The sequence below is a fragment of the Pectinophora gossypiella genome, chromosome 7 (assembly GCF_024362695.1).
Source record: "Pectinophora gossypiella chromosome 7, ilPecGoss1.1, whole genome shotgun sequence".
In the NCBI taxonomy this organism is placed as follows: domain Eukaryota; kingdom Metazoa; phylum Arthropoda; class Insecta; order Lepidoptera; family Gelechiidae; genus Pectinophora; species Pectinophora gossypiella.
In genome coordinates this window covers 15,564,790-15,583,222 of record NC_065410.1, presented here as the reverse complement: position 1 = coordinate 15,583,222, position 18,433 = coordinate 15,564,790, and the positions used below count along the sequence as shown (strand labels likewise).

The following is an 18,433-nucleotide window of genomic DNA, read 5'->3' as shown; positions in this document are numbered from 1 at the left end:
CACTATGTAAAAATTACAAAAATTATAATGTAATCAATTCGTTGCGAAAAGTATAAAATTATTAGTAAGTAGATATTTAAGTTGTATTTGACTTAAAGTATAAAATTATTAAAACACTTATTATTTCAGTTTAGTACTATCTATAAATTATTGTTACAGACAATGCAGAGGAACCCTGTTATTTCCGTTTACGACGTTTGTTACAATAAAACTACATTGATTTGTTCTGATTCAGTTCTACCACACGGCCTACGTCGAGCCTTTAGCACTTTAGTCCGTTGTAAACCGCGCTCGAAGACTTACGTCTTTTTATGTGCACCGGTGTTTCACGCTTAGTGCGTAAATCGTAAATGAAATTGACCTTATAAAAAAGTCCAGTTAGTAATTTGAAATATTGAGGCGTGTTTCCGAACGCATGACAATACTTTCGTTTTCGCGGCAAAATGTGACAGTTTTAAAAAGTTTTAATGATCCTAGTGTTGTTTATGTTTATAGTTTTCTCTCTAAATAAAATAATAAGCATGGATAATATATTAAAATATTCAAGTTTTATTAAGGTAAGCTTTAAATATAGCATAAATGGTATATTTGATTCTGACGATGCCGATGTAGCCTTGGTGCTATTTATATTTTCGTATATTTAATTGTTCATTTTCATAAATTGTGTCTAACAATGTAACAATTAGATATTTACAATTCAACTAACAAAATAACTTGTCAACACAGTATTTTAATATCCTAATATAAAATATTGTTGTTACGAAAATATTTCAAGAAAGGAAGCGATAGGTTAGGTGTAATAAAACCAAAAATAATACGTAAATAGATAGGAATTTACAGAAATGGTATGTATTTCTGTAAATTCCTATCTGTTTACGTATTATTTTTAGTTTTATTCCACCTAACCTATCGCTTAACTAAATGTAACTTTTAGTACTAGGTACCATACCTACGTACCTAGGTATATTGTTATTGTGTGTATAGAGTATTGACCTCTCCCTTTGTTTGGGTACACTTATCGCATTGTTTTTTTCGTTATCAAAGTAGATACGGGTACTCATAATTGAAGATGGTGATAGTGATTAGAGTTTAGTGGTAAATTGGTACATAAGTACTTATCAGTACTTACCAGAATCAAGTTTAATATTAGACCACCAACCAAGTCGCCTTAATATCAGCGTTTTTATTGAAGATTTTATTAGCCTTTGTCTATTGTAGACTATAAGTACATACATACATACATAAACTCGCGCCTATAACCCGCCGGGGTAAGCAGAGACTGTGGAATACCATTTGCTTCGATCCTGACACATTTCTCTTGCTTCCTCCACATTTATCGATTGTTTTATACACGCACTTGGTTCAGCATAGATCGTACTAAATCTTTTCTAGGGACATCTCCAATTTGGTCAATGTAGGTAGGTACGTCCTTCTAGGTCTTCGTCTGCCAGCCCTACCAACAACCTTCGCTACTTTATATACCGCTTAAGCAAGTTTATAGGTACCTACCTAAGCGATGGTTTTTATTTAAGTTTAAGTCTGCAAGTTGTCTTTCGATTATTTGTGACCTGCCCTCATGAGTCATTACGAATCACGGGTGGTACCTAACTATGCATGTTAAATGAAATCAAATGTTGTCTCTCAAGTATTATCATGAACGATTTCATCTAAAACCCTGAAAACAATCACTCTTAAACTACATAATGGTGCTAATTCCTGTAAATACCATCTAATTTTATTTTAAGTTATATCTGTCATTTTCTTATCCGCCGAAAAGGAAAGGGACGGGTAATCGACAAGCATAAAATTTATGGAACACACGTCAATTTTAAGCACAAATCTAAACCAACCGTCTAAAAATTTTACATCCGTCAATAACCCGACACAGTTAAGTAGACAGCATGTCAAACGGATTGCATCCCAAGGACGTACCTTTTGATTCGTCCGGGTTATTCATTCATTCACTCATTCTTCCTAAAATTAAGAGCTGTGAATCATCCGTCCCTTTCCTTTTCGACGGATATGAAAATGACGGATATAACTTTAAATAAAATTAGGCGGTGTCTGCAGGAATCGGGGCCAATATCGTCTTGTAATGTATACAGCTACATTGATTTATAAGATGTGTTGCAGTTGCAGTTTCTTGTCATTTCTTTTCAGTCAGAACACCTTGCGAAATGACGTAGATTCCCATGCTGCACTATCCCGCTATAATTATTATATAATATTAATTAAATATCTCCTATACTTAAAGGTTGCCTGGAAGAGATTGCTACCTAGCAATAAAGCCACCTATTGTACTCATTCTATTTATCTTTTGTTTTGTATTTTCCTGTTTGTGGAATAAAGTATTGTTATGTTATGTAGATTCCAAAATGTTAAATTGACCTTCAATTAGTTTATCTATGATAATTACGTTAAATAAATGATTCTGATTCTTTGTTTATACCGGTAAGGTATCGAAAAATATTATGATTACAAGTTATTTCTTCTAGCTCACCGGGTTAATAATATGACGTAAAATGGTAATACGTAAGTACTTAAGTATTTTTGCTATTTCAAAATATATTATAATTGTTTCAATAAGTACTTGTACTTAGTACCTTCTGCCACGGAATAAAAAGAAAGAAAGAAAGAAACATTTATTATTTAAATAAATAATAGGACTAAGTCTTCTTCTTCTTCTATCGTGTGGGTTGCGAGGTGGATTACCAACTGGTGATTACTCCTCCTGTGCAAGTCTCATCCATTGCTTTCCGGCATACCTCAAAATGTCATCCGACCACCGGTCTGGTGTTTCTTCTCCCATCCTCATCCCATGTGAGGTGGATTACCAACCTAATCAACCCTGACAGGGTTACTATTGAGCTCTCAAATCCCCCGAAATGGCTTATGTAACGACTACTAACTTACATCAGTAAGTAGTAACCGGGACTAACGGCTTAACGTGCCTTCCCAATCACGGATCGTCTACGTTTTCTGATTTACGCACTTTTCGCGTTTAAAAGTCAAGTAAATAAGTTTATTAAGTACTTTAAAATTAGTATAATTAGCAAATAAATCACCACTAGTCACAGACAAGTGGTTTGCCTCAAGTATCACGAATCATGACTTGTTTTACATACTTACCTATAAGAACTTTAAAGTTGGTTGGTAGAAAACGCGCTTAGGGACGGCACTGAAAAGTATCGGCGCCCGAATGACGTAATTAAACGATCCCTACGACCCGATAACTCTAGCCATAGAGGCGGCCAATCAGCTCGCGACAACAAGCACTTCAGAACCTCTATACGAAGCCCGCCGGCGTGGTCGAGGATTTCCCTCCTTCAGCGCTTTTTGCTATCGATCCACTACGGACGATGAATTCTCTCAGACGACGCCCTGAGCCCAGGTTCACGCCCAACTGGGCAACCTCAGACCAGAGGGATTAAAATGGCCACATCGAAGCAATTCATCTAAGAAAGTAATATTGCTATTTGACATTTGTTTGTATTGCGCACTTACTTTTAAATGAGCAAATGTCAAATTGCAATATTGCTTTCTAAGATGAATTGCTGCGATGTGGCCATTTTTAACCCCCTGTTGTCTTAAATTTTGTACCGGGCGAGAGCCCTTAGCGCTCTCCATTTGTCCGGCCGAGTAGTTAATTTGCGACAAATCTACAATAAGCCACGCCAAAATAAGACTGGTAAATAGGCCAATAAGTATTCCAAGGATGAGTTATTAGACATACTCGTAATTATTCTGCTTTCTATTGGAATCTGACTTGCGTGGTTACGGCTGTTTATCAATACCTCTTTGTCCATTCGTAATTGTTTTATCTCTTCTATATATGCAATTAAGAATATTTGTTGTTGTTATTCGCGATCTTATGCGTTGCTTTATCTATTGTTCCCATTATTGTTAACGGCCTCCGCGGTCCAGTAGTTGAGTTTTAGGGTCACGATCCGGAGGTTTCGGGTCCGAATCCCGGTGAGGAAATATCACAAAAATTACTTTGTGATTCTGTTTGGTTGGGACATTACAGGCTGAACACCTGATCGTCCGAAAGTAAGATGATCCGTGCTTCGTAAGGCACGTTAAGCCGTTGGTCCCGGTTACTACTTACCGATGTAAGTAAGTAGTAGTTACATGAGCTATGTCAGGGGCCTTCGGCGACTCAATAGTAACCCTGACACCAGGGTTGAGGTTGGTAGTCCACCTCTCAACCCACACGATAGAAGAAGATTATTGTTATGGTTATAATGTATGATTTGATGTCAATGACATTGACAGCAAGATTTTTCAATATATTGCAAAGGTACCAAGGTGCTAACAGACTTTGTTTCGACTCAGACTAACAAAACACAGATAAAATGGGAAAAACAACTCCTTATTTGGATACATTAAGTGCACTAGACCTTGTATAGTAGCTTATTAAGGCTATCAGTATCGAACTAATGTGTAAACCTATGATAGAAGAAGATCTATTTTATTGACGACTTGTGGCTCTACCCTCCCTAATGGGAGTTGCGTACGCAATATCTGTACCTACTATAAAGTCTGTATCTGTATAGATGCTCCCTCACCGCGAGCAATGCTTGTAATGTAACGTCACATCATCATAGGCCATCCATGACGTCACTGCCTCGAAGAAATGCACTTTCTTTCATGGCTGTGCAAGCCAATCCTAGAGCGGCGAACTCTACCGCACACTCTAACGTCACAGATCCAAACATTACGTCAGGTTAGTGCTGAAAATCGAATCATAAAATGTTACATTACAGGCAAATGCTCCCAGCGAGCGAGCACCTTATTTATTTATTTATACACTTACAGCTATGCACATTATAACATTTAGTTAGGACATAATTAAACAAAGTAAAACAGTACTTATGTGTAAGCCAATTATAAGTGAACACAACATTCATCATAAAAGAAAACAACATCTAGTCTGTTGAGGCTAACTTCTCAGCAGCTAAAATCTCACTATTAACACTTTCAAGGACAGAACGTTTAATGACGTTCCGATTCCAAGGTGTCATACAATCTATTATGAACCATCAATGACCCATGGTCTCTGCCCGGGGTTGACAGAGATCATGGGTCATGGATGGTTCATAATAATAGGTAATATGACACCTTGGGGTCGGAACGTCATTAGACGTTCTGTCCTTGAAAGTGTTAATATCATTAATATACCCCCCCCCCCCCCCCTTTTATTTATTACCTTAAGAGAGAAACAGCACCGTGTTCGTAATAGAGTGGATGCTTCAGTCAAGATTCAATCCAACAGTTTACTCAATATACAGCTCATTATGCGATTACGAGCGATCTCATTGATCACAGCTGTTGATGTATCGCCGATTGATGTCTGCTATTATGTGCCATTAACCCGGTTATATTTCTGCTTTCTCCTTCAATGACATTGTCTTCTCAAATTCTGTATAATTTATTGCACCAAAATAAAATGATATAGGTGGTTAAAAAAGTCTTAAATAGTACATAGCAAATGGCTTTTCTTCTGTCTTCTGGTCATTATCCTTGGTGTCAAGGTTTTTTCTGAGCCGCCAAAGACCCCTGACATGAGTCCTACTTGTAAATAATCCGTCGTACTTTCTAAAGCATGGGTCATCTTAGGCTAATCAAGCTCGCTTCAAGCTCGTGTTGGTGAGGGGCAGATGGCTTCAGATGGTATATAACTACTTGGCTAGACAAATGGGGAGAGCTAAGGGCTCCCTCCCGGATAGATGACACGGGCAGGTAATAAGTAAAATATATTTTCACGGGGTCCGCTTACCTAACCTGAAGATTTGACAGTCTGGCATTTCAACCTGCGAAGGGAAAACCAGCCCAACATTGGTTAGGACTTAGGTCACATACCTCCGAAATACATTTCTCGGGAATGTGGGTTTCCTCACGATGTTTCCCTTTACCGCTGAGCACGTGATAATACAATACAATACAGATTGTTTCTTTGCAATTATTAGGAAGAGGTATGCATCGCTATTGAGGCGCTTACGTTCCAGCTCGAACGGCATTCTGAGCGTGTTGACTGATAGGTGGGACTCCCCACTGCTGGGCCACTGGATGCGCTTACATACTGAAGTGGACTTGCAGATACCGGTGACCAGGCGGTGGGAGCCTGCTTATTAGTAATGTGTTGTATTAATGAGTACGTTTTCTTGTTGTTTATAATTGTCGAGCCGTGTCGTGTGTAAATGTTATTTTATTTTTATCGTTCTATTACTAACACTAGATTAAGTTGTTTATTGCTTGTTACTAACCACTATGGAACATGTCCGAAATAAACTCTTTTTATTTATTTATTTATTTATTTATCATCATCATTTATGAATCATTTATGAATCATTTATCAATCATTTATGATCCAAACATGAATTCGAAAATCATTGGTTAGGAACCTGCGGTCTCAAATTGAGAGACAAGCGTTCTACTTATCAACGGGGCTACCGGCTACAAATAAAATAATTTTAATTATTAAAATAATACGTCGGCACGTGAAGTTAGACAATAAATAGTCTTCCCTTCTTCTCGAGTTTACGCCTCCTGTTCGACAGACTGATCTATGAAAGAAAGAAACAATATTTATTCGGCAACATTTAAATTAACAAATTCAAATGTATTTGTAATGTAATTTAATGTATTGATTGTACAATATACTTAAAAGTAAGTAATGAAAGATTTTAATACACATAAATATAAAATTAAGCCACCACGTATACATTGCTGAAAACAGAATTGTAATCGGACATTTCGTTTTGATTATAGGTATTGCAACATTGTTTTGCACTAATATTGTGGCGCCCCCTAGTGAGTTACAGCCATGACACCTGTCCTATAACATGAACTCATCAAACACAAACCCGTTATTGAAAACCGCATCAAAATCGGATCATTAGTTTAGAAGATATGTGGGAACATTACTCTTGCACAAACGCACACACAAACAAACATCTCTCACCCTAAACGCATATACATGCTCCGTTCCGTCGTGGGTAAAAAATAAGAAAAGTAAGAAAAGAAGAAGGAGAAAAAGAAGAGATAGTAAGTTATAACTAAGTAATTAAATTGCCTAATAATATATCTTTGCTTGATGCATGATTTCCTCAAACAAATATCTAAAGACAAGAATTTGACCCGCACAAAATTATGCTCTGTGTTATCTTCTAGTTAGTGGGTATATTGTGAAATCACCCAATCTCCCAGTTCATCAAAACACATGAACCCTGCAACTCATATGGGGTATTGCACAAAACTTGTTCTTAAAATTCAAGATCACATTCGCGACCGCACCTCCAGTTAACATAAAGACAAAACTGGAATTTACGCAACCAGGCCAATGTCATGCCAACATTTTGAAGTTATTTAACATAATATTAAAGAAAATATGGCTGAGATTGCTAAACTTAATAAGCGCTTATATTAATTGAAATTGTTATTTAGCAATAAGGCAACCTATTGTAGTGTTCCCATTTCTCTTATGTTTTGTATTCCTGTATTTCCTTTTTGTACAATAAAGTATCTGTTATGTTATGTTACAGTTTTTCCCCAAATCAGGAAAAAGTAACAACTTAAAAAGTAACATAACATTGTTGGCAACCCCAACATTAAATTTATATTTTTAGTGTGACAACATTTTTGTCTCTTCATTTCCGTTCTTGCTCTCCATTTAACTACTGTAATGTGAACATTTTTTTGTACGAATTTAATTAAATTCAGTGAATTTTGCCTACTTCTGGACGTTTCAATCTCAGCCTTAGCCTCAGAAAACAAGCCCTCACAGCCATTACACCCCAAATCTAACAACATGTGTGCCAATTTTTACCCAAATGAGAAAAAAGTAACAACTTATTACTACTACTACTTTTACTACTTATTACTACTTTTTCCTTTTTTTCTACTTATTACTACTTCTTTTACTTTATTTGGGTAAACATTGGCACATAGATTGATCTATTTTTGCTTAAAGCGCTGTGCGAATAAAATTGGTATACATATCTACCAATATACTAATATTGGTAGATGGAAATGGAAACCCAGGGAAGGGATAAACAATATAAAAATACTCAACAAAAAATGTGAGTCGAGTACGTTTACAATTAAATTATTTGCAATTAGTGCAGTTTTCACTAATACAATTGGCTCGACCGACGTCGGTCTAACAAAAAGCTCGGTGAGGTATGAGTACTTAGTTCATCTTGCTATGAACCACGACTATATGCCAATTGGGATAGTCAGAGGTACATCCAAAAGCTCACGAGCTGATTAAATTATTTGTAATTTGCTCGACCATTATAGACGGCAGAGGGATTGTGTCCTCAACATGATGGACTAATGTTATGGGCGATAGGCTGATCCCTTATCACCATAAGGTTCATCATATCCAGCTTACGACATCGTATCAACAGTGGCTGCAAGTTGTCTTTGATTACTTGTGGCTCTGCCCACCCCATTAGGGATTACGGGCGTGAGTTTATGTATGTGTATGTATGTATTATAGACGGCGGAACGACTAACCGCCTATCACGTTGGTCTAACAGAAAGCTCGGTGAGGTGTGGGTCTTAGTTCATCTTGCGATGAACCCAATTGGCATATAATCGTGACTATATAGTCAGAGGTACATCTATTCATAAGCTCACGAGCTTATGTTTTTATGTTTAATATCATCATCATCACCAGCCCATTAACGTCCCCACTGCTGGGGCACGGGCCTTCCCTATGGATGGATAGGGAGATCGGGCTTTAAACCACCACGCGGGCCCAGTGCGGATTGGTGGTTATTAACGACTGCTAATGCAGACGGAACCAACGGCTTAACGTGCCTTCCGAAGCACGGAGGAGCTTGAGATGAACTTTTTTTTGTGGTCACACGTCCTATGACTGGCCTTTGCGAAAGTTACTTAACTTCAACAATCGCAGACCGAGCGCGTTTACCGCTGCGCCACCGAGCTCCTATGTTTAATATACTTACTCATAAAAGGAACGTGCAATGTGCGCAATGTCTATTTTTATCGAGATCTATTTTTAAATGGTCACTGACTGTTTAACGATCTACGATTTCTCGATGAGATAACATGCGATCAGAAATCAATTATTTCTGTTTTCCTCGCCAGTTATTTCATACATCGATACGATACGAATTACGATTGTATTGGATAATAGGAAGTATAGTTTCTAATAAGCAGTGGTTTAGCAGATGGAAGTGCTTCTTTTAATTTGGAGGTCATAGGTTCGATCTTGGCATTATGCGGAAAGCGTTTCTACTAGGTACATCTTTCAAGGCGTCCAAAAGATTTCAGGGCAATTTTTTTTATCGAAGTAGCGCTGTGTTTGTAAGTACGAATTCCAAATTGAAATGTTGGTATCTAATGAAAGTAAGTAGGTGCCTACCTGCAGAGTCTTCATATCAATATTATGAATGTTTATATCAACCTTTGTAGCAAGTCCATTGTCTATTAAATAGTTATTAGTGCTATTACAATACGTGTATAATATCATCATCAGCCCATTAACGTCCCCACTGCTGGGGCACGGGCCTTCCCTATGGATGGATAGGGAGATCGGGCCTTAAACCATCACGCGGGCCCAGTGCGAATTGATGGTTATTAACGACTGCTAATGCAGCCGGGACCGACGGGTTAACGTGTCTTCCGAAGCACGGAGAAGCTCGAGATGAAAACTTCTTTTTTGTGGTCACCCATCCTATGAACGGCCTTTGCGAAAGTTGCTTAACTTCAACAATCGCAGACCGAGCGCGTTTACCGCTGCGCCACCGAGCTCCTCAATATGTATAATATTACAATAACACAATAAGTGCTGCAGTTGCTTAAGCCCGTATTAGAAACTGCAGTGAAGTGTTGTGAAACTTGTTGCATCCATTTATGTCATGTAAATCATGGACTCAAGTCGCATTTTATGCATAATTTAAGTACTCACATACAGTCATGTGCCTTTCCTGGGAAAGTTCCCATTTTAGGAACATTCCCAGATGGCATTAACTACTTAGCCGGACAAATGGGGAGCGCTGAGGGCTCTCACCCGGTACAAAACTTAAGACAATAGGCCTGAGGGTGCCCAGTTAGGGCGTCGTCTGAGAGGAAGAATATTTGAAAGAATTAATCGACTCTAGTGGGTCGATAGCGATAAGCGCTGAATGAGGGAAATCGTCGACCACGCGCCGGCGGGGTCAGTATCGGGGTTTCCGGCAGTAAAAAGACGCAACACTTACGCAAAAAGAGCTTTATTAGCTAACCTTGACGCAGACAAGGGTGGTTAAAAAGGCCACGTCGTAGCAATTCGCGCATATAAAATTAGGTGCGCACTGCACACAAATGTCAAATTGCAATATTGCTTTTTTAGATGAATGGCTTCGATGTGGTACTTTTTAACCCCCACGAACAGAGTACAAGAAAGAACAATTTTGAAAAAGAAAAGCAGTCAGTGCCCATTCAAGAGTTTTTAGAACGGAAACATTCCCACTTTGGGAACATCTGTCACATCACTTTTGTTTATTCTAAATTGTACATTAAATGTACTATGTGTGTATGTACTGTATGTATAGTACTGTTATCAAAGGCTAGCTCGCCGGTTTATTTAAAAGTGTTTGGTAATAACAAATGTTCTGGACCTCCGCGATACAGGGTTTCCCTAGTGCGCAGTCCGCCAGTAATGTATACATGTTTATTTTTTTTGATAAATAAACATATTCTATTCTATTCTAAACATTCTATCACGCTTGTCACATAGCAAAGAATATTTCCTTTATCACAGACCATGAATGTATTCAAACAAGAGGCTGGCAAACTGCAGAGTATCTACTTAGATTATCTACAAATAGTCACAGAGGTAAATAGTAAATACAGTGTTTAAATATGTACTTTTAAGACAAACTCTAACCTTATGTACGTGTAAAATACTCAATAGGTACATTCTACCTATATAAACCTACCTCTATTTCCCACTGCTATCAATTTCCATTTGCTTCGATCTTCTATAGTGTGGGTTGTGAGGTGGAGTACCAACCTCATCAAACCTGCTGTCAGAGCACTAACCTGATGTAATGCTTGGATCTGTAACGTTACATTACAAGCATTGCTCGCGGTGAAGGAGCATCTATACAGATACAGACTTTATAGTAGGTACAGATATTGCGTACGCAACTCCCATTAGGGAGGGTAGAGAGTAGAGAAGATCACACCCACACACACACACACACACACGCATGCACGCACGCACGCACGCACGCACGCACGCACGCAAGCACGCACACACGCACGCACGCACGCACCTTTAATTGGTTGCGCATTTAGAATAACACCTATGTTTGTTGCATAAGCGTAGTAATAATGTTGTAACTGTTGTTAAACCTAATAGCCACAAGTCCTCTATAAAATAGAACTTCTTCTATCGTGTGGGTTGTGAGGTAAATTACCAACCTCATCAACCCTGGTTTCAGGGTTATTATTGAGCCGCCAAAGGCCCCTGACATGGCTCATGTAACGACTACTTACATCAGTAAGTAGAGTATTTTGTCATAAGTACTTCTGTTGCTTCCTCGACTCTGTATTCATTCATCATCCTAGCGTCATCCCGTTTTCACAGGGTCCGCTTACCTAACTTGAAGATTTGACAGGTCCGGTCTTTTCACAGAAGCAACTGCTCAAAAAAAAATGTCAATTCCTGAAAGTGTAAGCCAACTCAATACAGGTTAGGTGACAACCTCTTAAACGAATTTCTCGGGAATATGGGTTTCCTCACTTTGTTTTCCTTCACCGCTTCACACTCTTTCCATAGGAAACACTATAGCTAACGAAGTAGGTATTGACGTTTTAGTTACATTTATACTCAAGATAAGTATACGGATTTCAACCCTTAGGAGGTATGGTATCAACCTTGCAGCCGGATTATCTTACATGTTGTGTGGAAATGATTGAAAACCAGCGCTGGATGGTGCCAAGTTCCATCACAGCACAAGCTGAGCCATTTCCTTTTGCCCGTATTCGTTATATAATTACCTAGTTCTTGTAGAAAAATGTAAACTGTTACTGGCAATAAATTTATTTTATTCTTAATTCTTATGTTACGCAGATATCTCAATTTTAAAACTCCGTACTAGTAGGTAGGTAGATATACATAAAATAATAATAATAATGTATATGTGTGTCGTAGATTTTACCTAAATAAACTTTTTTATTATTATTATTATTATTTTAGGTAGATAGATATACATATTAGTTCTCGGTCTAGGTTACTGTTTGTCCTTCTCAGTATCCTCTGGTGTATTGTCAATACTGACGTTCGTTTCCGATAAAATCATGACCACATAAATTGTATTTATAGTTTGTAACTCGTGCAAAGAAAACCTGTGACCGGCGGGCGAGTCCAGAAGTTTTCTCCATTGACAAACCATTTCGTCAACCAAGTTGATCAGATGTGCCAGTCTCTTTTTATGGCATTAATTACTTGGGGAGCGCTGAGGGTTGTTCCGCAATACAAAAATTAAGACCACAGGCCTGAGGGTGCCCAGTTGGGCGCCAATGTTGGCTCAGGGCGTCGTCTGAGAGGATAATATTTCAAAGAATGAATGGACCCTGCCATATATATGTCTCTGCCATTACATTGCACCTATTTTAATAATTATGTACTTACCCGAGTCATTAGTAAATAGGTTATTGTCACGTTGAAGCTGTACAACGCCATCTATTTTTTTTTGTGGAACGTAGCCTGCTCTACATCATGTGCCGGCTCACTCTAACCAAAGTGTAGCGACCTTCTCATGCGGTTCAAGGTCGTTCGTTTTCCGTGTTAGTAGTTTGTTCAAACTTTTTGTTAGGTTGGGTAATGCATTTAGGTGTTTAGATATATTGTGTGTCGTTGCTATTATGACTCCCAACCTCAGGTCCAACAACATAATCTGCAGTGTTTATCTTGTATCTTACCGACATTTTGCAACGTGGACTTTGCTCGCTAGACATCGGACCAAGAGGTAGTGTTGCAAAACTCAGCGCCTAGATTACACTGGCTACGTACGTTTACGTTAGTGTGTATTTCAAATGAGTCAGGGACTACAATTTTTCATATATGGATACCTTCATATCTACCTAATATCGTCTCATTACTCATTACCTATAATGAAAACCATTTTTTTTGTTTGTTTTTTTTTGACATGACTTATTGTAGACTTGCCGCAGATGGCATTAACTACTTGGCCAGAAATAAAAACTACGGAAGCGCCCTTTAATGAAAGTTTTCCCTCTTACTTTTTGATGCGAACAGCAAAGGATTGGAACTGTCTGCTGTCGTCTGTTTTCCCAGCTCGTTTTAATCTGGGAGTCTTTAAGACAAGAGTGAATAGATCACATCGTTAGGTACCTGCTTACCGTCAGGTGGTTAATCGCGAGCCTATTTTAGTAAAAAAAACCTCGCTATATACTTAAACAAAACAAAATAGAGATATACAAGAGGAAATTGCAATGCGATGATTTGATTACCGTCGATATGGCCTTTTTTCCATTTCCATCCCACAATAGGCAAGGGCCTGTCTTGTGGATGAACCTACACTAAGAATCAGTGTAGACAATTGAGTGCAACATCATTATAATATCATCGTTGACGTCGCTAACTGACGTATCTGAAAATTTTGGCGAATCTGATTTGCACCTTTTTCTATTGTTAATAAGACACAAATTATTTTAGCAAAATATTGCAGATACGTCAGTTTGCAAAGTCAACCACGATATATTCTTACGCGCATCCTTTTTCTTAAGTAGGTAAGTACATAATCGTTACAAGAGCCAAGTCAAGAGTCTTTGGCGGCTCAATAATAACCTCAACATTAGAGTTGATCAGATCGGTCAACGATCTCATAATCCACCCAACAGATGGAAAATGCATATTCCTTCTTCAAAAATCCTTTTCTTATATTCTTTCAAAGAAACTGACAACAACACAGGCATAGGCTAATTTCCAACTAGTCAAATCAGTTACATACATAAACTCACGCCTATTTCCCTACCGGGGTAAGCAGAGACTATAAAATTCCATTTGCTTCGATCCTGACACACTTCTCTTGCTTCCTCCACATTCATCAATCGCTTCATACACGCACGCCGGTTCAGAGTAGATCGTATTAAACCTTTTCTAAGGACATCTCCAATTTGGTCAATGTAACTCCTTCTAGGTCTTCCTCTGCCAGCCCTACCATCAACTTTCGCTTTATATACCGCTGTTTCAAATCAGTTACCTTTTACTAAACGTCAAAACACGAAATTACTATGGAATTTGATTGCCTTATTATTACATTTTTCTTGTTTAAAATTCATAAATAAGTAAAATAGAAAAAAGAAAATGATTTTCGTTAGTTTTAGATGTGTATTTATTTAGTAATCAAAATTTTATAATTTATCTTGAACCTAGTACACGACCCAATTATAAAGGCCCACGACCCTTCTCGATGCAAATGAACTTCCGTTCAATCAAAGACCAGTGATATTTGTTCCTACTTTCCTACCGCAAAGTATTCTGATACAGAACACGTCTCACGGAAGAGGGGCACCGCTCAATGTCATTGCGCCGCTGCGCACGAGTTGAATCTGAATCACTCCGGTACATGCGTCACTGTGTTTAGGTCAGTGGAAATTAGGGTTGCCTTCGAATTGGAACTATAGCAAGCACATCGCTGCTTGAGATTTATAATGACAAAATTAAACGTAAATTTTTCAGCGAAACATGTATTGGCCATTCATTATTATCATTGGCACTCTTCTTCTATCGTGTGGGCTCAATAGTAACCCTGACACCAGGGTTGTTGAGATTGGTAATCCACCTCACAACCCACACGATGGAAGGAGGAGATTGGCATTATATATCTATAGGGTAAGGTGGTGCAAGAGTGCGCAGGCGATAAGAGTGCGCATATGGCTCTGTGCAAAAACTGAAAGATATTTGCTGCTAATTTCAATCATGTTTTGAACACCTACTATGCCGGTTTACGCTCCCCAAAAATAATCGCGATTGAGTGAAAACTGTGTCTCTCAGGTAAGCCCGAAGTTTTTTAATGCTTTTTATGTTAAATATCAACTTTTTCAATGTGTGATTGTTTCAAAAAACAACCCACTACAAGTATTTGATTACAATTATTAAACAACCTAACCTGTCAACTTGCCGCTCGAAAGAAATAATTATAATCGCTGCGCAGAGATGGTGCTAGTAAAGTCATTACTGCGATTTAAGAAAAAATGTAAGAGTGCGCACTACGAGGGTGTGTAAGATGGCGCGTGCGTACTCTTACACATCGGTGGATATTTTAGTGATTTCTAATTTTTATGCAATTTTTATTGACTTGCAGCATGGCCAAAAGAGAAAGAAAAACTGACCGACAAAATTGTCCACTTTCGTTATTAGAAAGAAGAAGCTCGTAAACGCGTCAATGGAGGTGAAGTAAGAGATCGGTTGCTAAATCTCTTGGAATTGCGGTATCTACTTTAAGAAAGAGGTTGCTTAGAACTTCAATTGCAACCAAATCAGGAAGATATGATCTTACATTTCCGATAAAAGTAGAACAAAAAACCAAAAAAGCCTCGATTACATTTTAAGACGCCTAAAAAGCCTAAGAATGCTCCCAAAATAAAAAAGTGGAAATGTGGAGGGTGCGACGTAATATATAAAAAACCTATTGATTAAGACTGGATTGAGTGCTCCGGATGCAAAAACTGGTGGCATGAAAAATGTACAGCGTATACAGGCGTAGGAGCTTACATATGTGACTTTTGCGTGGACAAATAAACTGCGCACTCTTATCCGTCTCATAGCGCACTCTTACACACACCTGAGTGTAAGAGTGCGCAAATCTCATTTTGTGATTTAATTGAAATACGTCCAAAGATAATTATTATAGATGAAAATAATATATTCCAAATAATAGTCTATTAGTTACTGTATAATATTTAATAGAGTTGATTTTCCTAATTGCTTTTGTTTTATTTTTAGAACTAATTGAACTTTAAGTGCGCACTCCTGCACCACCTTACCCTATCTATTGCAGCTGCTTTTAATCAATCTCGTGGAAGATAGAGCCATGCAGTTTTTTCACCTGCAGATTAATTCTGCACATTAGGTATGCAGGACATTTTTCCCACCGCGCCGGCGACATACTCTCGGCTTGGCGACGTTTCTGACTCTTGCTTGCCAGTGTTGGGCATTGTGATTTGACTAATAACCGGGGCATATGGATAGGACAGCACTAGATTACGCTCCGGAGGTCCCAAGTTGGAATCCCGGTCGGAACGTCTCATTAAAATCACTTTGTGACCCCTAGTATGGCTAGGACATTGCAGGCTGATCACCCAATGTCTGAAAGTAAGATGATCCGTGCTTCGGAAGGTCCCGGTTACTACTTACTGCTGTAAGTGCATAGTCGTTACATGAGCCATGTCAGGCGGCTCAATAATAACCCTGACACCAGGGTTGATGAGGTTGGTAATCCACCTCATAACCCACACGATAAGAAGAATGTTTCCTTAGTTACTATTCCGATGTCGATGAGATACAATCATCCATCACAAAAGCTAATATTAAACGACCTTCAGCTCTGTTTTGATTTTGGCATCATTCATTACAATATGATTTCATTTCACACTTTGGTCATTCAAAAAGCAATCGAGATAACACGAATTTGGTTTTCAATCACCTTTTCAATGAGGGTCTTTCCAATCGACGTTCCCCAAACACACGATAGATGGCCTTGTTCACTTTTAACGTGGTAATTACCTATTTTCTCATTGCTGGGATACATAATTACTCAAAAAATATATAAAAATAATTGTTGCTTGATATTTGTATCACATTATGTATAGAATGATGTTGCTACCTATATTGCTTCTCTTTATTTTGATCAGAATAATAATGGGTGAAAGTTGTAATTGTACTTCGGTGTACTTAATTTAAAAAGGGTCATAATTTCTAATCAAACACATAGATAAAAGATGCACATGTCTGTTATCCATGAAATTAGAAGTTTAAACGAAGAAAAAACTTAACAACGCCATCTATCGTGTTTTTGGGGAACGCCGATTGGAAATGGCCTTATTGCAATTTGTGCTTATGTTAACTTTTTGAGGGAGTTTGACTAAGCACGCGTGAGCGCTAAAAATAATAATTCTGATTTTACTTTTAAAGTTTTAAAGCAATCATATTGACCTCGTCTGGTAAAAGTGTTGGCATTGAAAAACATAATTATATCATTAGCTTATACGTTTTAAATTGCTAAATGGATACTAACTGAAGATTTATATATCAATTATAGTGACATCGTTTGTTACTAAAACTTCAACATCAGTTACAAAAAATAATTTGGAACTCAACAGATGATCTTGTAAGAAACTACTACTACAACTTTAGAGCGAGGAACTGAATTTATATACTGATCAAGTCATTGCGAATATAAGCTTTTATGAATGATGTTAACATCAGGATAGCCTGAGTAGAATTTTCAATTTAGTTGCTGTTGCGTCAATCTATGTGCACACAAATGACTCCATACTCTCTTAGGCTGAAGAGAGCCATATTCAAAGTGCATTTAGCTATATAAACCAGCTAAATGCACATTGAATAAAATACTTATATTATCTATATTTATGTGCAATAAACGGTAGTCAAAGAAATATCTTAACATTGCTTAAAAAAGGAAAATAATTGTCAGCAAAAACTCGCATCGACTCAATTTTGCGGACAGTGCAGCGCAACCGAGACTTCATCCTAAGACCTTTATATCTTTGCCAGATAATCTAAGCAGCATTGTTGTGTTAGCTTTAAAAATGGTTGTGAAGTCCAATGCAAGAGCGGCAGTAGTGGTGGCACGACTGGTATTTTAGTTGAGAATCTTTAGATAGTACTGTTAGGGTTCGTAATGTTTATTTTATTATTATCAGGTTATACTTATACCAGACGGAATAAAGTCGTGAATCGGCGTCACAACTTTATTATTTTTAATTTGGAACTGGCATATTGTTTTTTTTGTTTTTATTTTTGATTTCTTCTTTTTCGAACGGGAACGTTTTCCCGCCTTTGGAAAGGCGGTGTTTGTAATTTTGTTCGGTTGCGACAATCTGCTATGAAGAGTCGGAGAGTTAACATTGCTGTGTGAATTGCTGAATTGTTTGATTACGACGAGCATGTCCCCTCCTGAGAGCAGTAGTATTATCACAGTACTTATAGTTTGTGAAATGACTCTCTCATTTTTAGGTTTTTTGTCGCGTTTGTCGGCGAGACTTACTGATACATTAAATAATAATACGAACCAAGTTAGGGCCGCTACCTGACGAGAATAAGGAGTTTTACGATTTAAATATGCATCACAAAAGCCCCAACTGGCCCCAATCTTACAAGGAAAAAAAGTTTTTATGCCAACTCAGTCTACCTACCTACCCTTCG

The 18,433-nt window shown here is 37.9% G+C and overlaps 1 protein-coding gene across 3 annotated transcripts in view; it reads left to right on the top strand.

Annotated features, from left to right (window-relative positions):
- The first annotated feature begins 250 nt into the window (after positions 1-250).
- The window catches only part of LOC126368383 (neutral ceramidase), a 354,827-nt gene continuing 336,644 nt past the window's right edge, over positions 251-18,433 (top strand). For 2 of the 3 annotated variants that reach the window (XM_050012339.1, XM_050012340.1), the window contains exon 1: positions 252-557. In XM_050012339.1, the coding sequence (XP_049868296.1) occupies positions 468-557 (90 nt within the window). In that variant the 5' untranslated portion in view covers positions 252-467. Of the gene's footprint in view, positions 558-18,433 lie in introns of all 3 variants that reach the window. The other variant, XM_050012338.1, reaches the window with a different exon arrangement.